This window comes from Canis lupus, chromosome 2 (genome assembly GCF_011100685.1).
Source record: "Canis lupus familiaris isolate Mischka breed German Shepherd chromosome 2, alternate assembly UU_Cfam_GSD_1.0, whole genome shotgun sequence".
Classification (NCBI taxonomy): Eukaryota; Metazoa; Chordata; class Mammalia; order Carnivora; family Canidae; genus Canis; species Canis lupus.
The window spans coordinates 50,223,324-50,248,352 of record NC_049223.1 but is presented as its reverse complement, the minus strand read 5'-3'; the positions used below and the strand labels follow the sequence as shown (position 1 = coordinate 50,248,352).

The window sequence follows — 25,029 nt, the reverse complement described above, 5'->3', positions numbered from 1 at the left end:
TTTTATATATTTATGCACATATACCACATATTTATATATTTGTATATATATATACATAAAACACCACAGCCAAGACACAGAACATTTCCATGACTTCAAAGCATTCTCATATTGACCTTTGCAGTCAAATCCCCATAGCTTCAACCTTAGGTAAACATTGATTTCTTTTCTAACATCATGTATTTTATTTTTATTTGTTCTGGAATTTTACACGAATGGGATCATAAAGTCTTTACTCTTATGTCTGTTTTTTTTCCACCTAGGATGTTTTTGAGATTCATCCACATTTTTGAGTGATAAGTTGAATATATCTGAAGTTTATTTCTTTATATTGCCAAGTATTATTCCATTGTGAGGACATACCATAATTTGTTTATACACTCACTTGATGGATGCTTGGGGCATTTCCAGTGTTTGACTCTTATGAATATAGCTTCTTTGAATATTTATAGAGAAACATGATGTAGACATGTATTTTCATTTCTTCTGGATAAAAACTAAGGAGCAAAATTGCTGGGTCATATAATATGTACATGTTTAACTTTATAAGGAATTACTAACTTGTTTTCCAAAGTGGTTGTTATCATTTATAATCCCATAAGTACTGTAGAAGAGTTTGGTTTCTCCATATTCTTGTCAATATTGTTGAGCTTTTAAATTTTACCCTTATAGGTGTCTTCTTTGTGAAGTGTCTCAACAAATATTTTGCCTACTTTACTTTTTTTTCTTTCAGTCAAATTATGAATTCTTTGTATATTCTAATTACAAGTCTTTGTTTAAATATACATTTTATGAATATATTTTCCAGTCAGTGGCTTGTTTATGCCTATTCTTAATGGGTCCTTTAATTTTCATGAAATCTAATTAATTAATTTGTTTATGCTTTATACTTTTGTGTCCTACCTTTGAAATTTTGCCCACCCCAAGATTGCAAATATTGTCTTCAATGTTTCTTAAAAAATTTATAGTTTTCGAGGGTACCTGGGTGGCTCAGTCAGCATTTGACACTTTGTTTTGGCTCAGGTCATGATCTGAGGATCATGAGATACAGCTCTGTGACCGGCTCCACGCTCAGCATATAGTCTACTTGAGATTCTTTTCCTCTCTCTCTCTCTTCCCCTGGGGATCTATTTCTGCTCCCTCCCATTGATATGTATGTGGGTGCTATCCTTATATCAGAACTACACTGAATTAATAGAGTTTTCTAGTAGAATTCCAAAATAGGAAGCATTAGGTTCTCAAATTTGTTCTTTCTCAAAATAATTTTTGTGTATCTAGGTCTTTTACATTTGTCTACACAGTTTAAAATCAACTTGACAATTTCTAGAAAAAGAGATCACATGGAATTGTGTACCATCAGCTTGGGAGAATTGATATCTTAAAGATATTATATTCTAGTACATGAAAAGATTTACCTGTATATGTATTTAAGTCTTTATATTGTTCACCACTGTTTTTTTTTTTTTTTTTTGACGTACAGGTCTTCCACTTATTTTTTCTTAAATCTACCACTAATTATTTCATGCTTTTTTATATTATTATAAATGGTATTGATATTTTAATTTTACTTTTGAATGATTTGTTCTTATATAACAATAATTGATTTCTTTTTGTATTGACCTCATGTCCTGTGATTCTTCCAATTTGTGAGAATGGAGTATCTTTCCATTTGTATCATTTTCAGTTTCTTTCATCAATATTTTATACTTTTTAGAGTACATGTCTTTTACCTCCTTAATTAAGATTATTCATGGATATTTTATTCTTTTTGATGCAGTGGTAAATAGCATTGTTTTCTTAATTTCTCTTTCCGCTACTTTGTTATTACTGTTATAGAAATACTACCAATTTCTAGGCATTAATTGTTTTCTGCAACTTTACTAAATTCCTTTATACTTCTGATAGTTTTTTGATGGAGTCTTTAGTGTTTTATATGTATAGTAGCATCATGTCATCTGCAAATAATGACACTTTAACTTTTTCCTTACCAATTTGGATGCCTCTTATTTCTTTTTTCTTATCTGATCACTGTGGCTAGGATTTCTAGTACTATTGAATAAAAGTGGTGAGACTGGACATCATTGTTTGGCTCCTGATATTATAGGAAAAACTCTCAGTTTTTTATCATTGAGTATAATGTTAGCTGTTGGTTTTTCATGTATGGCCTTTATTAAATTGTTAAGGTATGTTCCCTCTAAACCTACTTTATTGAGAGTTTTTATTATTAATGAGTGTTGAATTTTGTCAAATGCCTTTTCTGTATCTATTGAGATCATATGATTTTTATCCTTCTTTCCTTTTCTTGATCATGCTAGTGAGGCATTTGTTAATTTTATTGATCTTTTCAAAGAAAAAGCTGTTGGTTTAAATGATTTTTTTTCTGTTATTTCTCCATTTTTCATTACATTGATTCCCACTGTTCTCTGTTTCACTTTTTTTCTACTCCCTTTGTGTTTGTCATTTTTAGCTTCTCAATATAGATTGATTTAAAGAATATTTGTCTACTTTAAAATAAGCATTTTGCATTATAAATTTCCTGCTAAGTACTGCTTTAACTTCATCCCATATATTTTAATACATTGTATATTTTTTATCAGTTTAAAATATCTTCTTATTTACATTGTGACTCAAGGCTTAGAAGGTATTATTTAGTTTTTGAGTATTTGGGAATTTCCCAGATCTTTTTAAACTGATTTCTACTTTAATTCACTTATAAAGGGATGCCTGGGTGGCTCAGCAGTTGAGCACCTGCCTTCGGCCCAGGGTATGATCCTGGAGTCCCAGGATCGAGTCCCACATCTGGCTCCCTGTGGGGAGCCTGCTTCTCCCTCTGCCTGTGTCTCTGCTTCTCTCTCTCTGTGTCTCTCATGAATAAATAAACAAAATCTTTAAAAAAATTAATTCACTTATGAAGAGATGACATACTTTGTATGATTTTCATTCTTTTACTAGGGTTTGTTTTATGGCCCAGCATATGATCTATCTTAGTAAATGTTCCATGTGTACTTGAGAAAAATGTGTATTCTAATGTTATGGTGTTTAGCATTCCCTAAATGTCAATTAGTTTAAAGCAGACAATAGTTGTGTTGAAGTCTTCTATATTGTTATTTTCTGCCTTCTTGTTTAAGCAATTATAGAATCATGTTGAAATCTCCAACTAGAGGGGCAGCCCGGGTGGCTCAGCGGTTTAACGCCAGCTTCAGTCTAGGTCATGATCCTGGAAACCCAGGATCAAGTCCATGTTGGGCTTCCTGCATGAAGCCTGCTTCTCCCTCTCTCTGCCTGTGTCTCTGCCTCTCTCTTGCTGTGTCTTCTCATGAATAAATAAATAAAATATTTTTAAAAATAATAAATCTCCAACTACAATTGTGAATTTGCTTGTTTCTCCCATTAATTTGTAAGGTTTTGCTTCATTTATTCTGTAACTTTGTTATTAAGTGTGATGACATTTAAGATTGTTATATATTCTTGAAGTACCTGGGTGGCTCAGTTGGTTGAGCACCTGACTCTTTCTTGATTTTGGCTTAGATCATGATCTCAAGGTAATGATAGAGCCTCGAGTTGGGCTCTGTACGGGGCATGAAGCCTGCTTAAGATTCTCACTCTCCCATTCCCTCTGCCCTTCTTCCTCTGTATGCTATCTCTAAAAAAATAATTTAGGGGATCCCTGGGTGGCTCAGCAGTTTAGTGCCTGCCTTTGGCCCAGGGCGTGATGCTGGAGTCCTGGGATCGAGTCCCATGTCAGGCTCCCCGCATGGAGCCTGCTTCTCCCTATGTCTGTGTCTCTGCCTCTCTCTCTCTCTCTCTCTCTCTCTGTCTCTCATGAATAAATAAATAAAATCTTTAAAAAATAATAATAATTTTTAAAAATTGTTATATCTTCTTGATATATTTAGCATTTTATTATTATCAAATGTTCCTTTTTATCCCTGATATTAATATTTGACCCAAAGTCTATTTTGTCTGGTAGTAATCTAGCCACCCAGATTTCTCCCAGATTAGTGTTTGCATGGCAAATCTTTTTTCATCCATACGGTTTTCACATGTATGCATTTCTGAATTTAAAATGTTTCTTGTCAGCCACATATGATTGATTTAGATTTTTTATTGTGTCTAACAATCTTTGCTTTTTAAATTGCAATCACCAGATGAGGTATGGGGTGGTTGACCAACTTTCTGTAAAGGGCCACATAGTAAATATTTTCAGCTTTACAAGACATGCAGTCTGTCTGTCTCAAGTATTCACTTCTACTATTGTAGTGTGAAAGCCAACATAGGTAATGCATCAATGAATGAGTGTATTCTAATAAAGCTTTATTTAGAAAAAAAGTTAGTGGGCCATAGTATGACAACCCCTTGTCTAGATCATTTATATTTAATGTAATAATCAATATCATTCAATTTAAGTCTACCATCTTGCTATTTTTCTAATTGCTTTACATGTTTTTTTCCCTTTTATCTTTCTTTTCTGTCCTTTAGGTTTATCAAATGTTTTATAGTATTCCATTTGGTCTGTATTAATGGTTTATTTGTTATACTTTGTTTTATTTAGTGGTTGTGCTAGCATTTACAAAATTCATCTTTAATTTATCAGAATACACCTTTAAATAATATTACACTCTTTTTATATAAGACTACACCCTTGGGCAGCCCGGGTGGCTCAGCGGTTTAGCGCTGCCTTCAGCCCAAGGGCCTGATCTGGAGACCTGGGATCGGGTCCCACGTTGGGCTCCCTGCATAGAGCCTGCTTCTCCCTCTGCCTGTATCTTTGCCTCTCTCTCACCCTCTCTCTCCCTGTGTCTCTCATGAATAAATAAAATCTTAAAAAAAAAAAAAAGACTATGCCCTCACAACAGATTATTTCCATTTTCTTCTTCTACCCATTGTCTTATTTTTTAAATACATTTTATTTCTCTGTATGTTATAAGCTGCATAATACATTGTTATTGTTTTAGTTTTAAAGAGCCAATTATCTTTTTTAAAAATTTAAAAATAAGAAAAATTATTTTCTGTTTGCCTACTTCTTTATTATATTTGGCAATTTTCTTTCTTTGTATAGTTCTGAACTTCCATCTTCTAATTTCTTGTCACTATATTTGTTTTCCCTTAAAATCCTGGCATATATTATAATAGCTGTTTGAAAGTTATTTTTTGACAATTCCATAATTTCTGTCATTTTGGGATCTATTTCTTTTACTTGGCTTTTTTCTTGATTTGGGTCAGCTTTTCCTGTTTCTTTCCAGTTGTAGTAATTTTTTATTGGATGTTGTACATTGTGAATTTTTCTTTTTTTGAGAGTCTGGATTTTGTTTTCTTCCTTTAAAGAATGTTAAGTAATCTATAGATGAGCTTGATCTTTTAAGACTTGTTTTTGAGCTTTGTTTGGTAAGTGCAGACTAGCCTTTATTCTTGAGCCTGCTCAACTCTAATTTTTAAAAGACATGATTCTCCTTGGATGTCTACTGAATGCCCTAGTGATTGAAACTCTGAATTCTTGCTCTGGACATTTGTCAGCTTATAGTTCTCTGGTAGGGTTTTGGTTTTTGTTATTGTTTTGTTTTTTGTTTTTGTGTATGTGTGTGTTTTTGTTTTTGCCTTGCTTTATGGAATTTTATTCTATGCATACATAGATTGCTATTCAGCAACAGATTCCTTCTTTTTACTCTAGACATCTGGCCCTACAAATTCCATCCCTTGGCCTTCTCAATTTCTGATCTCTCACTTTTAACTCAGTGTGACAGGTAGGGTTTGCTTGGGTTCTTCCATTTTACACTGACAGAAAGTGCCTCTACCACTCACCTTATTTGTCTTCTTCCAGGTATCACAGTTCTGGGCAATGTCTAAGAACAGCTGATTCATGTTTTTTAGTTTTGCAGTTGTTTATAGTTGGAGGGCAAGTCAAGTACCAGTTATCTTAACATGAGAGAAGTGGAAATTCTATTTATTTGATGTTTGATCCTTTAAGACAGATTTAGACTCTTCAGATACTCCTAGCAAGACCTGGATGAGTTCTTATTCTCTTGCAAATATCCCCTTGACTTAAATCTTTTTTAAAATAAGACTACATCTAGAATGCTTCTTTAAATAGAACACTAGTATTATCAAGCTCTTACTTTATTTTAAGAAAACCTCTTAATTGGGGCACCTGGGTGGCTCAATCAGTTGGGCATTCCAACTCTTGGTTTCAGCTCAGGTTATGATCATATGGGTCATGGAATTTATCCCCTTGTGGGACTCCGTGCTGAGTGGAGAGTCTGCTTGGGGGCTCTCTCCCTCTGCCCCCCATTCTCTCTCTCTCTCAAATGAATAAATATTTTTTAAAACCTCTTTATTTTTATGCCATAATTTTGGATTGTTTTCCATATTAACAAGACTAAAAAATAGGATTTCTAATATCAGATTTTTTTGCCTTTAATAATGCTCTGTCCATAAAGCCACATCTTCCTCCTTATTCAGTCTTTTTAAAATACTTTGTGTTTTTCTGAACTTACTAGTAATGGCAAAAGAGAGTTAGGATCCATTCATGAAGTAGTTGAGAGAATGGGAAGTGAGAGCTAAAATTGAAGGAGAATTCAAAGCTGCTGGCAGTGGGTGTGAAAAAGGTGATTTTTACTTTTGTTTTTACTATTTTATATTATACAGTCTGATGTCCTTATATAGCTAAAGTAATTTTGATGTGTTAAATGAGACAAAACTACTGGGAGAGTTGAAAATAAAAACTTTAAGCTATAAGAAAAATTTAATTAACAAATTAAATAATTCTTAAAATTGGTTGACATGCTCCTGAAAGATAAGTGAATTTTCACAACATATCTGGAGTCAAGAAAGTACAAGTAATTTGCCAGGCAGATAGACTTGAGGGAATGGAAATGGTCTATAATATTAAGGACAAGTGGTAGAGGTCCAGTGAGTCAGACTCCATGTGTCATGACCTCTTTAGTCCTTTTGGGCTGCTTATTCATCTGGCCTGATAAAAGTTTTTTTTGTGTGTGTGTTTTAAGATTTTTAAAAATTTATTTACTTAAGAGAGAGAGAGTGCATATGTTGAGGGGGGAGGGGAGAGGGAGAGGTAGGGAGAGAGAGAGAGAGAGAGAGAGAGAGAGAAACAGTCTCTGTTGAGCATGGAGCCTGACATGAAGCTTGATCTCACAACCCTGAGATCATGACCTGAGCTGAAATCAAGAGTCAGATGCTTAACCAACTGAGCCACCCAGGCATGGCTGGGCTGATAAAGGTTTTGAAGAAGCTACCATGCTAACAAAAAGTTATGCTGACATTTTTGTCATTGTCAAATCATGATCATCGTTATCAAAATTATCATCTTATTTATTTATAGGAATTTATGTATAGTAGTATTAATAACCCTTTTTCCTATCACATATTTTTAAAACTTTTTAATTCATTATTTTCCTCTAGAGGTTTAAAAAATTATGCATACATATTTATTGAACTCATTCTTTATAGTTTCGGAGAGGTTTTTTGTTATTGTTGTTTTGTTGTTTTTGTCATGCTTAGAAAAGCTTTTCATACCCCAATATTTTTTCTTTAAGTTCTCCCATATTGGGACACTTAGGTGGCACAGCAGTTGAGTGTCTGCCTTTGGCTCAGGGTGTGATCCCGGGGTCCAGGATCAAGTCCCGCATTGGGCTCCTTGCAGGGGTGCCTGCTTCTCCATCTGCCTGTGTCTCTGCCTCTCTCTCTGTGTCTCTCATGAATAAATAAAATCTTTAAGAAAAAAGAAAGTTCTCCCATATTTTCTTTCGAGCATTTTATTATTTAATTATGTTTACATTTAAATATTTACCCATCTGACATTTATTCTTTCTTCTTTTAACTTTTTGTTGAGGTAAAATTCATATAACAGAATTTAACCATTTAAAAATTTTTTTTAATTTATTTATTTTGAGCACAGGGGGAGGAGCAGAGGGAGAGGGAGAAAGAGAATCTCAAGCAGGCTCTGGTGAGTGTGGATCCTGACTCAGGGTTTGATGTCAGGACCCTGAGATCGTGACCTGAGCTGAAATCGAGGGTCAGATGCTTAACCGACTGTGTCACCCAGTGCCCTGGGTTTATTTCTTAACTGTTTGGCCCCATTGTTCTGTCTGTCCGTGTGCCAGTACCACAAGTTAACTTCACCTCATATTAGTTTAATTATCGTTTTAAGTTTTAAGACAAGAAAGTCTGCTCCCTACTCACACTCCCATCCCCAATTATTGCTTTTGTTATAATTTCCCTTTGTAGGGAATATGTTTATTTCTCCAGGTAAAACTTTCATTTCTGTTTATTAATATCATTATAAACACTTAATATCTTCTTGACATGCACATGGAAAATTACTATGTTAATTTGTACTTATGAAAATAGTCAAGAATCCTATCTCTAAATGGAAATGGCATGGATATTCATTGTACACTCCAGTGCAGTTAATAAGTGACATTGTGGTAAATGAAGTTTCACATTTTTAGGTAGACTGTATTGTTTTTTTGCCTTTGTTTTTTTGTTTTTTTTTTTTTGTTTTTTTTAGCTTTGAAATCTGAAGGGGATGATTACTATATTAATGGTGCCTGGACTATTGACTGGCCTCGGAAGTTTGATGTTGCTGGGACAGCTTTTCACTACAAGAGACCAACTGATGAGCCAGAATCTTTGGAAGCTCTAGGTCCCACCTCAGAAAATCTCATTGTCATGGTAAATGTGTCTTTACCACTTAATTTCTCCCGTTTTTGTAATCTGCCCTGTGAGGTACAAAGGAGCAGCCTTTATTATCTCTGTTTTACAGGTAGTGAAATTAAGGTTAATAAAGGTAAAATGGCTTAGCCAAGGGTATCAGATATGTGTAAGGTTAAGGCCATATTGCTCCTTCCTTTTGACCAATCTTTTCAATGCCTGCTTGAATAATATTTTTATAACTAAGCAAGGAGATGAGAGAAATGGCTCTAAATTACCCATGAAAATGGAAGGAGAAAATTCAGTATAAATGCATGTGTTCTAAATGTTCCCTTAAATTTCTTATAAGACTTACTTTATGACATTTTCTTCTTCAAAAGAAATAATAAATATCTGAATGAAGCCTCATTGTATTTTAATTATCTTCACCAGTTGTTTTCAATGGCAGGTTCTGCTTCAGGAACAGAATTTGGGAATTAGGTATAAATTCAATGTTCCCATCACTCGGACCGGCAGTGGAGACAATGAAGTTGGGTTTACATGGAATCATCAGCCTTGGTCAGAATGCTCAGCTACTTGTGCTGGAGGTAAGACACCCACTAGGCAGCCCACCCAGAGGGCAGGATGGAAAGCAAAACATACTCTGAGCTATGCTTTGTGTTTGCTAAAGAAGCTAATTGGAAACATTTCTTGCAGGTTTGCTTCAAGCTGTAATTTAGCAAAAGAAACTTTGCTTTAATTATATTATATTCCGTTTGTTTTTAACCTCATGTAATTTGTACAGATTTGTTGGTAAAATACATCTTGGCACAATGAGTGTCTCTGCTGGTGCTTCTTCCAAGACTATCTTGAAGGTGGGCTGTTTGCTTTTCGTGAACACATTCTTGGTAAAGAACATCAAGAGTTTTAAATAAGAAAATGAGCAAGAATCAGACGGCACAGATGCAACTTCTTGTAATGGGGGATGAGAATGTATGTCTGTGTGCTTGCGTGTTTGTGTTTGTGCGCTTGTGTGTTTCCCACAAACCTATTCAAACTCCCTTCTTCAGCCATCACAGTTAAGGGGCTATATGCTGGGATACTACAATAATTCCTGGTGTCTGGGTCTCTGGGTTAATGGTGTATGCTGAACCCATTATAGTCCCTCAGAAAGGTAGCTGCTAGGCGGTGGTTGGTGATGTGTTGGTTGTCCCATGTGCGTTTTTCATGGGTGCCTTTTCCCCACAATTTACTCTATTCCTAATCCTCCTCCCTCTAGTGGCCACCAATGCAATTCTTTACCTCTGGCTGGGAGAGCAGGACAGTTGGCTTCCTTCAAAGCCAACACCCTTGCTGCTGCATGGACTGGTGAGTAGAAGTGCTGTGCAAGCAGCATCTTCCTTCTCTCTGGAGACTAAATGCATCGCCTCCACCGTACACCTTGGTCCCAATAGGCGAGGAAACAACCCTGTCCCTCAGGCCTAGGATGGGCTAGAGTACCTCACCATTCCAAAAGCAAAGAGTGATTTTGAATAGTGATATTTAGAATGGGAGAAATAGAAATAAAGCATATCATCCCATTTTATCCCATTTCCAATGTATTACCTATTTTCCCCTTCTAAACTGCTCAGAAACATATGATCTGACATGGCCTTTACCCTATCTTGTCCTGTACTCACTGAATTTCTAAACACCTCTGATTCTTGAGGCTTGTATTGGAGGAATTATTTTTACAGAAATGATTATTATATAATATATTCAGTATTTTTAGACTCATACAGAAATAAATCATTGATAAGCTACAACTCCAACTTTAGTAGTAAACACTATATAAAACATCAAAAAAGCAAATTAATAATAATAATAATATCTTCTGTGTGAGGTGTCATGAAACATGGTTTTATATAATTTGAGGCATATATTGAAAGATCTCTAATTCCCATCCGTTTTATATGTAAAATGGCTAGTGATTTGTGACATAAGTTTTTAAAACTATAAGGCATTACTATGTATTTTAATAAAATAAAGGATATTTGAAATTAATTATTCAAGTGAATGCCATTGTATTATATCTTAGTGGCATTTATTCATATATCTTTCTTTGTTCCCAAAAATTCATTTTTATTCAAGCTATAAATTAGCTTATCCCTTTCACATACCAATAAAGAAGTCTTCATGATAACAGTACATACATAATTCAGGCCCTGAAGCATAAGGTGGGATAAAGTTATTAAGGAAGAGTCAAAATAAAGTTTAGGAAATCTAATGAGGGAAGTCTAAATGTTGAAGATGATTAGCTTGGAGAAGAGAGGGCTGAAGGAAAGTATATTAGTATCTTCAAGTCTGTGACAGAATGTTGAATGAGAAATTCTTAGTGCCTGTTCTTCTTTGTACTGAAAATTGCTATATTTGGGGATGGTTTAGACACAGTCTTGTCTGAGGCCAAGGAGGGATTAAGTGAATTCTCAATGTTCCTCCTAACCCTATGATTCTTTTGTTCAAAAAGGAGATAGTCCAACAAATAGGGTGGTTGTTAGGCCATGAGAACTGAATTTAGAAGAAAAGCTGTGATTGTATTAAAGATACATGAAAAACTTAAAGGAGTGTTATTCTTTTCCATAATGCTCAAATTGGGAAATCATAATACAAAAATGATCTCTTGTGGTAGAGGGTAAAACAAAAAGAAAAACAAGGAGGGAAAAAAGCCTCTGGAAAGAGAATTTTCTGTTATTTGTACTTTTTTTCTCTGTTCTGGAGCTAGCGATCCCAGATATTTGAGGTGGTTCTAGAAACTAGAATTCTGCTCAGTTGTACGTGATTATGACAGCAGGCATGAGGCAGTCATGAGGCCATTGCCTTCTTTGGAAGAGAGATGTACAGTGCTTGGAAGTTGGCAGGGATAGTGTGAAGAGCTGCTATTTGTCTTGCTTGGTAAGCAGGTTCTCAAAGTGTGGCCAATAGACTGGCTGCATCAACATCACCTGAGAATTTAGTAAAAATGCTACTTTGGGGGCCCCATCTCAGACCTACTGAAAGAAACTCTGGATAGACTTCAACATTCTGTTTTATATAGCTCTCCAGGTGATTGTGATGCTTACTCAAGTTTGAGTACTAGTGGTTTGGTTGACAGAGAAACTGAAACCTGGACACATAGAACCTATGCCCTCCTCCTCACTGAAGTCTGTGCATCTCTCTAGACTCACTTTGCACCTCGAACTGTATCTGGAATATGCTAGATACTAAATAAATATTTACAGATGAGGAAAAGGAATTAATTATTTTGACAGTCATTTATTTGTGCTTGTTTTTTCCAGTATAGGAAATAAGAGTTTAGAATTGTGCATTTTCTTAGGAGATGGGGCAGTTTTTTTTTAAATTGGGATAAAGTAAGTTCTTTTTTTTTTTTTTTTTTTGAAAGGTGTTACTTATTTGTTAATAAGAGACACACAGAGAGAGGCAGAAACATAAGCAGAGGGAGAAGGAGGCTCCTCGAGGGGAGCCTGATGTGAGACACCATCCCAGGACCCTGAGATCACACCCTGAACCAAAGGCAGATGACGATCAATCACTGAGCCACCCAGGCATCCTGGGATAAAGTCAGTTCTTAATTGGGATATTTCACTGTCATCTTTGTAGGGTGGTACTAGGTGTCTTGAAAACACCAAAAATTTTTAAAAAGGAAAAAGAGAAAACAAGAAAGATCTCAAAAAACTTTGCATTGCAATCTCACAAGACTCTTCAGTGAACTCACCTCTTACTGTCCTGCATATGTTTTATTAGTGGCAAATAACAAACTTTGAGTCTGGGAGCAATGTTGATAGCTTTCTCTTATGATATCTTTTAAGATAAGAAATTTTGAGATTGTTTTTCTGTTGCTTAGCAGACCCAATGACAAATTGCATGCTCCAGGAAATATTGCTGGTGATTCAGTCTAAGTTATGGTCTTTTCTCTGAGTAAGTGATGAAACACTTCCTTAGCCTGAATAAGAACATTGAGATGCTGTGGGGTGTTGTCTTCAGGATAAATGTGATTTTTAAGATACAGTTGTGATTCTTCCTCTGAGAGAAACTCAGGCCCAGTGAATTAAAACTTAACTATTTTCTGAATCATTGTTAACTCCGACTAGAGTTTTGTTTCTTTATTCCTTATCCAGAGTGTTTTATACTCTGATTTATTTGATTCCCAAGTTTATATGCTACCATTGTGTTCATGATTAATGTGTTAATTGATAAAGCTTGGCTGGGTAAAGAGAATTATATTATTTTTAATACAAAGCTTTTTTTTAAGTAGTATTACCCTGTGTCTTTGCACTGCAACTTTTAAAGTTTCAAATAACAAATATTGTGTATTTTTCCTTTGATATTAGTCATACATACTCACTTTTTACTCACTTTGGCTGGATGTTTGGTCCTCAGACTTTACATCAGAATTACCTGGATGTCTTATTCAGATAATATTGCTAAGATCTGCCTCCAATTTTGGATTCAGGAGGTCTGGGATAGACCCCAAGAATCTGCACTTCTAAAAAATGTCCAGGTGATGCTGTGCTACTGGTTCAGGAACCATACTTGGAAAAACATTGGGCTAGACACTTAGATTTCATAAAGTAAATGCCTATTAAAACAAAGTGGCAAATCATTTAGGTAGTAATCCATATTGCAGTTATAATCTACATTACAGCTAGTCTTTTTTTTTAATGCTTTTTTTTAAATATTTTTATTTATTTATGATAGTCACAGAGAGAGAAATAGAGAGAGGCAGAGACATAGGCAGAGGGAGAAGCAGGCTCCATGCACAGGGGGCCCAATGTGGGATTCAATTCCGGGTCTCCAGGATCGCGCCCTGGGCCAAAGGCAGGCGCCAAACCGCTGCGCCACCCAGGGATCCCTACAGCTAGTCTTTTTAATGATAAATGGCTCTACTGCTCAGCTATGTAATAATAAACATGATGTTATAGTTTATAACACATTTTCTGGTACCCTTTTACATTTAATTATCAGCAACAGTACCATGAGCTATTATCATTACTATTTTGTAGATAAAACCCAAGTGAAGTAACTTGCCGAAATTAAGGCTTTTTTTTTTTTTTAAGATTTTATTTATTTATTCATGAGAGAGGCAGAGACACAGGCAGAGGGAGAAGCAGGCTCCATGCAGGGAGCCCAATGCAGCACTCGATCCCGGGACCCCAGGGTCACTCCCTGAGCTGAAGGCAAATGTTCAACCGCTGAGCCACCCAGGTGTCCCCGAAATTAAGACTTAGAAATTGAATATCTAGTGATTTTTATAAATGTAGCATTGTTTTAATAAAGATTGTCCTTTACCTTGGACAGTTTTTCCTCCAGGTGGCAACTTCCATAGAGCAGCATGATATATACCCACTAAAAAAAAAAAAAAAAAAAATCACCTGCACTAATTTGAAATTTTACTTTTTCAAATGCTTTACCTAAACCTAGTGGTTCTTAACTTTTGTTATCTTAACATTGGAATCACCTGGAGAACTTTGAAAAATTCTGATGATTGGGCCCATCCCCCAGAAGTTGTGATTAAAATTGTGAGGAGTGTGGCTTGGGTATCAGATTTTTAAAAACTCTTTAGGTAATTCTAATATGCAGCCAATGTAGAGAAGTCCTGCCATTGAGGCTGATGGAAAGTTTATTTAGTATTCAAATAATTTACATTCAGATACAAATGCCACTGGTAGCATTAACTCACATTTCTGTTATTAATTAGCTACTAGTTAAATGCAAAGATTAATGAGATTTATTTATAAGTATTTGGGATGGGAAAGTAGAACAGGACATCAGCGGAAGAAATGAAAAATGTAGCAGAATGACAATTAATTTTATAATTTTGTTTAGTGTGGCCGTCAGCCTCGGACATGCCTTCAGAAAGCTTTTTCAGTTTATTTACACACTCTCTTTACCTGATGGATCATTTATAAGCATCTAATCAGTGCTCTTAAAACTGACTGAAACTGTGTTAGTTACTGTTTCTCAATCTTTTGATTAAGATCTAGTGAAATTGCGCTAAGCAGGTTTTCTAAAGTTCTCCCTCTAATTTCAGATTTCTGTGGTACTATGTACAAGTTACAATGAATATAAATGGTTATATACTCAACCAACTTTAATTTAAACTCTCAAGTCAGAGTCATATGGCTCCTGTTTTAACTCAACATTTGTGAAAACTTTTAACTTTTTTTCTCTTTGTGACATGGTTCTAGAGAAAGTCATCTATTGTTTTAGGAAATTTTGTTTCATTAGGGAATGAATCTTTGCAAAATGTAGCAGTATTCATGATAACTTCCTTCCCTACCTTTCTGGATATGCTCTCATCTCCCACCATTTAAACCATTCTGTTTCTACCCAAAGACCTCCCTTCACTTCTCCTTTTATTTGATGCTGCTCTTAGGCTTTAAGGGAAAGTTTTCAAAGCCAATTAACTGAGAGTTACTATATGGTTGCACTCAAGTTTGCACCTGTTCTGTTAAAAAGAAAGTCTTAAGAATGCTTTATTTCTGACGCAAAGGAAAGTCAGACATACATAAATATTTTACAGGTATTCTTTTTAAATGTATGCTCTAAGTCTTTGACCTGCAATTGGCTCTATTGACACTTCTGATTATTTTTTCCAAGTATTTTTTTTTCTTTAGGTTTTCTTTCTTTCTCTTTGTGTAGAATTACAAAAGTTGTATACCAAAAAACTCATTTTTGTCAGATTTCTGCTGACAAACATTGGCATCTCTTTGTTGAACATTGCTTGGCAGCCCAGGAAGAAAAAGATGAGCTAAAACTATACTTTTATTGAAGAGGAGAAGGAAGAAGACAGGTTTATTTTTAGAGGCAATTCAATTTTGATTTTATTTGAAGATAAAAGTACATATTTTTAATCTATGTACTATGGGGTTATTCAGGAATGTTTCTGATCAATTGTTATTGACCACTTAAAATTTTATCATTACTTTTTACTTTATATTTATATAACCTAATTAATTTTTTGTATGTTTCATGATTATTTAGATGCTTATTTATTTTTATTTCTCTTCCCTGGATGTCATCTTAAGTCATACGTGTGTGTGTGTGTGTGTGTGTGTGTGTGTGTGTGTGAATAGCATATAACTTAAAAGATATTCTGTGTGTCTCTTCTTTCTAGCTAGGACAGATTTTTAAAATTCACTTTTTTTAATGATTTCACCTGATTCATCTGTATTTTCAAGCATATTGGAGCTGGGTTTTTACTCTTTAGTATTTTTAGAATGTTTTATATGGTTTCCAGCTACTATCTTATAGTAGGCCTGATGTAGGCCCATATTTTTCAAACTATACCAATGTGCCCCAGAATACTGAAGCAGACTCAACAAAAGACACAACAGAATGTACATTTTTGATGGAAACACAGTAACATTCATCATATACCATACTGGTTATTACTAATTTCTTTGGACTTAACTACTTAATAAGTAAAACTCTTAGATATATATTTTTTTTCTGCCTAGGAGGGCTGTTAAAAAAATTACTGAGACATTAAGGGTGTCATGAACCAAGAAAGTTTGAGAACTCTTAATTTAAGGTAGAATGAGTATCAGTAAAGTAGGTAAAAATTAGTCATCTCTCTTTCTTCCAATAGATGTTGAATGTCATTTCATAAAAGGAAGAAAAAGACATAAACTCCTTAATTGAGATCCTGGTGATGCTTGGAACTTCAAATTAGAGCCTCTTCTATACTTCTAATTAAGGAACTAGGAATCTTGAATACTGTGTAAACTTTTCCTTCATATCTATATTAAGTTTTCCTTCTGATATGTCCCAAATATGTTTCCTTCATCCATTAGTTCAGTTTAAGATTGATGGGTGATTAAGGTGAAAAACAAAAAAGAAAAAAGAAAAAGAAAACCTTAAGTATTTAAAAGAGAACTGATAGCAAATTTGTCTTTGCAATTTACTACCTAACAAGTTTATGTAATAATCTACACTATTCCATTTATAAATGACATACTTCTAAAGTTATTTTAATGAATCGGTCCTTCAAATTGTGTTGGCCTCTTTAAAAAGTTGGTTATTTCTACATTGTTTCTATGGAAACACTGTATGTCCTTGTTATATATTTTACTTTCAAAAATGATACAACACAAGCATAATGTGCACTTAAAAGTACAATAATTCCATTACAACATAACAATTTTAAAATTGTCTTTTAAAAGTGATTATTAGAAAAAATATAATGCAATCTTTAGGCTAATACTAATACCTGACTGAAAGAAAACAGCTCTCATAGTACCAGATATGACAGGTAAAAATGCCTTACATTTTCACAGATGTCCTTTTAATTTCTTCACTATTCCTAAGATAACATTTTTTAAAAAGATTTTGTTTTTAAATAAGCTTTATACTCAATATGGGACTCAAATTCACAACCCCAGGATCCAGAGTCACACACTCTACCAACTGAGCCAGGCTGGCACCTCCAGATACCTAACATTTTTTTTTTAATTTTTTTTAAGGTATTTATTTATTTATGATAGTCACAGAGAGAGAGAGAGGCAGAGACACAGGCAGAGGGAGAAGCAGGCTCCATGCACCGGGAGCCCGACGTGGGACTCGATCCCGGGTCTCCAGGATCGCGCCCTGGGCCAAAGGCAGGCACCAAACCGCTGCGCCATCCAGGGATCCCTGATACCTAACATTTTTAACATCACTAATAACGGTCAATTCATAGTATTAGTGAACTAACAGGATGTGTTCAAACAAACGAGTGTTTTCAGAGTTGACTTTTATGGACATAATAATAATACCTAATATGTATTACAGCTTATAAAGGACGTATACACTGTAGCTTTGACTCAAACTCAGAGTGGAGTTTGCTCCAAAATGGAGCAGAGAGAAGAAAACAAAATCCAGTTGTTTTTTAAGATTCAAAATAGACTTGGTTGAAATTAAGTATGAAAGACATAAAAAGGTCAAATCTTATAACTAAGTTTGCTTCTCTTTGATTTAGGATTTATCATACAAAAGTTACTTTCAGAGTTCGGTAAAAGATAACAGATGGAAATTTTAGTTTGAATAATTAAAAGCACTTTCCTCATTATGATTTATTTCCCTTTGAAGAAATACAGTTATGTAGTTAGTTTTTAAGAAGAATTCCCTATAAAAGATAATTTGTCTCAAGTTACACAATGTACTATTGCTTGAAACTGAAAGTCATTTTACATTTGATTCCTATATACACTATATTAGACATAAGATAGATCACTGTGATATTTTTAATAATACAAGCCACTTGTAAGAAGTGACTTGAGCTTAGAAAAAATAAAGATTTGCATTTACCTGTGTTTATTGTTCCCAAATTTTCTCTTTGGTCTTTAAAATATAAAATACTTGTAGGACTAGACAAAGTCTATCATTGCATTGACCATGGCTTTCCCCAGTTCGCCTTCTCCCACCATCCCCTTCTTTTAGGTCATTTTCAATGTTGCGAAGTAAGAGTACCCTATAATATAAGGGTTTAGCTGTACTAGGCATCATAGCAGAACACCTATGAACATCACAGCTCCAGAAAGCCTTAGTGTCTATAGCTCTCAATTGCACCTGGCGGCTTGGTTCGCATACAGCATATCCTTGAGAGGAGTCACTTCTCTAGGCAAACTCATGCTCTTGGTTGGTTCACATCTTCTAGAGAATATGTTGACTTTTTATTTGTCTATAATAATTATTTCTATATCTTTTTACTTAAGCATATGGCTTCACTTATATGATACACTCAAACTTGTTTTTGGAATTCTCCTGTGTATTTTCAGTATTAAGCTTTCTAACGTCATGTAAAAAGTCTTACATACATATAAAAGTTTGGTGTGGTAATCTGGTTTTTTACTGTTTACTCCTGAATATTGTGGCTTGTATTTTCTCTAATGTTGGCCTTATAGCTGAAGGCAAAAAGTCTCTGCTAACCCTAAACATTTCCCCTAGTGCTGTTTTCCTCCCTGTTTCATCTCATTTCTATTGCCTTAGACATTATATTCTTCCCTAACATGATCAGGGCCTGCATACATGTTCACTCACTGAAAAACTTGGGTAAGCGCATTCCTATTGTATTAATGATTTGTGTGTCACAGGTCAAGTTTCACTTAACAAATATTCTATCTAAATAGCATTTTTAACAGTCATAACATTATGTATCTTTACAAGGTATCATGCATAAAATGCTTTCAGAAAAAAATTAAGCCTTTTTTAATAGCAAACATCATCATCCCAATTTCATAGGGCCGTCTAATACTACTATTCCCATTTTTTTTTACTTGAGGAAATAAGCTATACAACTTTTTAATGTTTCTTTTTAATGTTTCTTTGGTTCTAAGAAAGAAAGAGGTGCTGTATATAATTAGAAGAAAAGCTTTGGGGAGTGCCTAGGTGGCTTAGTCAGTTAAGCCTCTGACTTTGGCTGGGGTCATGATCTTGGGGTCTTGGGATGGAGCCCCAAGTCAGGCTCCCCATTCAGGGGGGAGTCTTCTTCTCCCCCTCTCTCTCCCTTTATCTCTCCCCATGCTTGTGCTCTCTCTCTCTCTCTCCCTGTCTCTCTCTCAATCTTTAAAAAAAGAAGAAGAAGAAGTAAGATAGAAAATCTTCTGGGCACCTGGCTGGCTCAGTTGGTAAAGCATATGACTCTTGATCTCATGGTCATAAGTCTGAACCCCACATTGGGTGTAGAAATTACAGTCGTTAGGGGATCCCTGGGTGGGATTGGCAGTTGAGCACCTGCCTTCAGCCCAGGGCATGATCCTGGAGTCCTGGGATCAAGTCCCATGTCGGACTCCCTGCACGGAGCCTACTTCTCCCTCTGCCTGTGTCTCTGCCTCTTTCTCTCTGTGTCTCTCATGAATAAATAAAATCTTAAAAAAAGAAAGAAAGAAAGAAAGAAAGAAAGAAAGAAAGAAAGAAAGAAAGAAAAAAAAAAAGAAAGAAAGAAAATACAGTCTTTAAAGAAAACTAAAGGAAACCTTCTTTATTGGTAATAAACCTATCACCATGTGTAGAAGAAACTCAAGATTTTCTTGTACTCTCAAAATCATTTCTCTAAACATTTCAAATAAAATATCAAAAACAAGCTCCTATAGATCATGGAGATTTCTTTTTAGTATAATGTGAATTAATTCTTTATAGGAAACTTGTCTCTCACAAACTCCTATTCCTAGCTATGTTCTGCCTCTTGACACGTCTACCCCCTATCATGTGTATGTCTATTGGTAAGAATTCAAGCGCTGAAACAAGACTACAAAACTAAAGGAATCTAACAAATGTCTATTTTCCAGACTTATTATCCTGTAGAATATGGGGGCATGGTGGACATAAAAGGGGGAAAAAAACTAAGCAATTGAATTGTGGAGAAAGAAGAGAGGAGACAACTTTCATAGAATTTTGAATGTGAAAGAAACATTAGAAATGATCTATTTAATTGTCTCATTTTACCCAGGAGAGTGAAAACTTACCTGAGGCCATTCCCTAAACTGCCTAGAACTTACAAAAAGGTATAATAACAAGATAAAGTGAAAAGGGATAGCATAGACCTTTGGTTATGAAAAGAGTGCTTAAGATCAATAAAGATGAGGGAAAGAGGGCAGCACAGGTGGCTCAGCGGTTTAGCACCACCTTCAGCTCAGGGCATGATCCTGGAGACCCATGATCAAGTCTCACGTCGGGCTCCCTGCCTGGAGCCTGCTTCTCCTTGTGCCTGTGTCTGTGCCTCTCTCTCTCTCTCTCTCTCTCTCTCTTTCTGTGTGTCTCTCATGAATAAATAAATAAAATCTTAAAAAAAAAAAAAAGATCAGGGAAAGAGAAATGAGAAAATAAAATAGATTGTAAAACTAAAATTATTAGACCTGAAAATGTATTATTTTATTATTTTATAAATATATTATTTTACTAATATAATTATATTAGTACTTGCCTTGTCCCCCCGCCCCCAATTTTAATGTAATCTTACTGAAGTCCAGACTATCTCACTTAGACATAGTAGGAATTAGGTGAGTTAAGTTAGACACTTTCCAAAGAAGAGATTCCTGTTAATGTCTAATGAGTGGTAGAAATTCCCTCCAGGGAGGGGTGCCTGTGTGCCTCAGTCAGTTAGGTGTCTGACTCTTGGTTTTGTCTTGGGTCATGATCTCTGGGTGGTGAGATTGAGCCCCATGTGGGGCTCTGCTTGAGATTCTCTCTCTGCCTCTCCCCTGTCCATGCCACTGTCTCTCTCTCACTCTCTCTCAAATAAATAAAATCTTTAAAAAAGAAAGAAATGCTGGGATGAGCACTGGGTGTTATACCATATGTTGGCAAATTGAATTTAAAGAAAATATTTTAAAAATTAAAAGTGTCATAAAAAAGAAAAAAATAAATAAAAAAGAAAGAAATGAAACTCCCTCTAGGAATAGTATGATATCAAATAAATGCAATATGTGTATGCTCCACCCTACTTTACTGTCACTAAACACAGTTGCTGAAAAATACACTATTTTAGAACTGCACTTTTTGTGTGTGTATATATAATCCTGTGTTTCCTTGGAACACCTAGTTTTGCTTAGGATGGAAGGGAAGACACTGGGAGAGACAGAGAAAGGAAGCCTTGAAAGATATAAACTAGCAGGAGGCAATTCAGGAGAAGACAGCATGTGGGTGGAGCTGATTTGGTACACTGGGTGCCAGTGGTTAGATCCAAGGCAGATGGACTTTACTCTGCCCTGCAAATGCTTGTGTCTGGCCAATAATCACACAGCACAATAGCCAGATTCCATCACTGAGAAGCCGAGCAGAGAGACATTTTTTTTTTCCTGGCACTTTTTGCTGTTTGGATGCTATCTATAGTGAAGATTTAGATTAAATTAATATTGCTGGCCATATGCTCTATATATTACGGTTGTATAGAGTGTTGTCTTGGTTGCTAGCTACTTTAGATGCTGTGGTTAAGCAAACTGTTGCCTTAGCCACCAACCACATTTGTAGTATAAGCTCTGACTTTCTGACTTTTTTCTCCCTCCTTCCTCTTCAGAAGACTGTTTCTTGAGCAGATATAGATATGATGTGCTGTGCCACTAGGTTAAATTACCTAGATGTTGGCTAGCCTGTCAATCCCAAGGATACATTTATACCTCTCTTCTCATTATTGACTAACTCACATACTCACATATGGTTGTAGACTGCTCACTTACCAACTGAATGGTCTAATACTGGAATCCTGAGTCTTAAGAGTAGATTTGAAAAGACCTAGAAGGTCTTTCTCCTGACTTTATCCTCCCTCTTGTATGTCCTGATTTAACAGATATCACTCTTTCAAGTGAACATCAGGTGGTAATTTTTGTGCACTGAGTGCCCTCTCTACTTTTAAAATGATCAACTGTTCTGTGAAAGGCAATATATTGCCAAATACTGTTACAAATGAATTTGTACAATTACTTAATTCTCTGAAAGGAGAGAGAAGTGGGATATGAGAACACTGAACAACCTTTAAGGGGAATAAAGAAGAGACTGAAAAGGAGAAGAAACTGAGAGGCACTATGATCTCTGGAGCCTTTGCTCAAGATTGGCCCTAGGCATGTAGCTGCTGAGCAGAGGATCCTGCGGTCTTCAGTTGAACCATCACCATCTCCTCTTGTAAGCTCAGTAGATGAAGGATTCCATCTGGACTAATTTGCAGCTCACTGGACTTCTTAATAATTTTCCTGGGGTATGTGCTCTTTCAAAATGTTAAAGCCATTTCCTGAAATACAGCTAGAGCAGTGATTCAAAGTTGAGTACTCCTTCCTCTCACTGGACAAGAGAACCTTTGGTAGGAAAACAGATCAGCTATAACTTTCTTTAAATTATTTTATTCTATTTATTTTTTAAAAGATTTTATTTATTTATTCATGAGAAACACAGAGAGAGAGGGAGAGACACAAGCAGAGGGAGAAGCAGGCTCTATGCAGGGAGCCCGATATGGGACTCGATCCCAGGACCCCGGGATCATGACCTGAGCTGAAGGCAGACACTCAACTGCTGAGCCAGCCAGGCATCCCAGCTATAACTTTTTTAAGGCTGGCTTTCTTTTCTTTTCTCTTCTTCTTTCTTTCTTTTCTTTTCTTTTCTTTCTTTTCTTTTCTTTTCTTTTCTTTCTTTCTTTCTGAAAGAGAACAAGGAAACACGAGCAGGGAGAGAGGCAGAGGTAGAGGGAAAGGGGAAGCAGATCCTGAAGCAAGGGATGCTGGATCTCATGAGCCTGAGGTCATGACTGGAGCCAAAACCAAGAGCTGTCACTCAACCGACTGAGTCACCCAGGCTCCCTGATCATCTGTAACTTTTAACTATTGGCTGAAAATTAAATATTGAATATAAGATCTGATAAATTTAAACTTAAAGACTAAAATTAAGGGTTATGTTTCCATATTAAGAACCATCCTATTTGATTTTTTGATAAGCAGATTAAAAATCTCTAAACAGGTTCAATTTTAGAGAGTTTTAAGTAAATATGTATTTGTATTGACATCTTGGTACTTAAATTTTGTAATATGAAATCATTAATTTTTTTAACCATGGAAAAGAAATTATATTAAATTAAAAAAACAGGTATAGGATTTGCATGCCAATAACTTTAGACATTTAAGAATAAAATATAATTAGTACAGTTTGTTTGTTTTTTTAAGATTTTATTTATTCATAAGAGACAGAGAGAGAGGCAGAGGCATAGACAGAGGGAGAAGCAGGCTGCATGCAGGGAGGCTGATGTGGGACTCGATCCCGGGACTCCGGGATCATGCCCTGAGCTAAAGGCAGAGGCTCAACCGCTGAGCCACCCAGACATCCCAAGTACAGTTTTAAATTTGAACAATTAAATTCTGCAGAACATCTGCATATCTCCGGGGGACATGGACGCTAAGTCACTAGAATTTTGGTTTTGATTAGGCATCTTTGACTGGCCATGTGGACATTTTATGTTTTTGGTTATAAACTGTAAGTCTTTAGATTTGAAAGCATAGTGATTTTTTGTAACTGGATATAATTATTCCCAACAGGCTTTGAATCAACTTCTTAGCAATGTTTTACAGATTACTTTACAAGATTTATTTTGTTTTACGGATTACTTTAAAAGAAGCTATATATAAAAGGCTTAATCATATAAAAAGATTCTAAATTCAATCATTTTTCTTTTTGACTTAGTTTAGATTATTTCTACTTGATCTGTATTTTCTACTTTCTAAAGCTAAAAGTTGTATTTTCCTTAGTCCCAAAGTATGTTTCAAAATCCATCCTAATTTAGGTGCATTAGTTTAGAGTTATCCTGTTGCTACTGATTTAAAAAGAAAAAGAAATTCTGTGAATCTGCCAAGTGTGGGGGTAAAAGTTGGAAGGGGATTTTTATGCTGTTGGAGGAAGACAATTCAGCATTGTCTGAAGATTTGGAATAGATTACTGGTATAGTCAGTTTTTGAGTGTGAAATACCATACTGTCTAATAGAACATTTTAGAAGAAAATTAATAAAAGATGAATGCAAGGAAAAATGCATCTTCATGAAATATAGAGTATTTTCAGCTGTTTATTTGAAGACTTTAATTTTTACTTCGTAAAGAATAGTTTTCTAAAGTTATGGAACTGAAGTGACCCCAAAATGTCCTAATTCCTAGTTTTTAAGAGGTCTGGAAGGCTTGACAAAATTAAGTCAATTTGTAATCCTTAGCACTTAGTTCAGTATCTCTTAAGAAATATGGTTCCTTATACTTAGTAACTATTCTCTATTGAATGAATGAATGAATGAATGAATGAATGAATGAATGACTTGTCAACTACATTTCAGTGGCATGTTCAGCTTGTGTACTATGTAATTTTAAACAAATTCCTGGAGCCCACCAAAAAGCAAAATAGCCTTAAAAATAAAGATCTAGAACAAAGATACGAGATTGTGGATATTTTTTATTTTGTTCTTTGTGATTTTGCTTACTTTCCAAATTTTCAACAATAAATGTTATGTAGTTAAGTTTTTCAAGATACATACATTGTTAGAATTTATCTTAAGATCAAATACAAATCTCACCTCTAATAACTAATATCTCACCTGTGATTCAAATTGCAGAGGCCTCACTTTTACATTAAAGGCTACTTTTAAAAACTAATGTGATTATAACAAAACAACATTTCCAGGGTTAATTTAGAGGAAGTAGAATTTTCTTTTAACTTGTAGAAACTGAACTGATGTTTCTGACACCGATGCAAAGTAACATCAGTTCTATGTTGTAGTGCTGAAAATGTTTATTCTTTCCTGAGAAACAGCCAAAATATTAAATTGAATGACAACACTCTCATTGCAAATGTAATCAGATTTTTTTTTATTATTAAGTATAATTATCAAAGTCGGGTAAAGTTGTTTAAGT

General features: G+C 35.1%; 1 protein-coding gene across 1 annotated transcript in view; it reads left to right on the top strand.

Moving 5' to 3' along the window:
- The window catches only part of ADAMTS6 (ADAM metallopeptidase with thrombospondin type 1 motif 6), a 287,287-nt gene that overhangs the window by 220,444 nt on the left and 41,814 nt on the right, over nt 1-25,029 (top strand). Inside the window, exons 18-19 of the mRNA XM_038530727.1 lie at nt 8,525-8,688; nt 9,116-9,254. Coding sequence (XP_038386655.1) covers nt 8,525-8,688; nt 9,116-9,254 — 303 coding nt within the window. The remainder of the gene's footprint in view (nt 1-8,524; nt 8,689-9,115; nt 9,255-25,029) is intronic.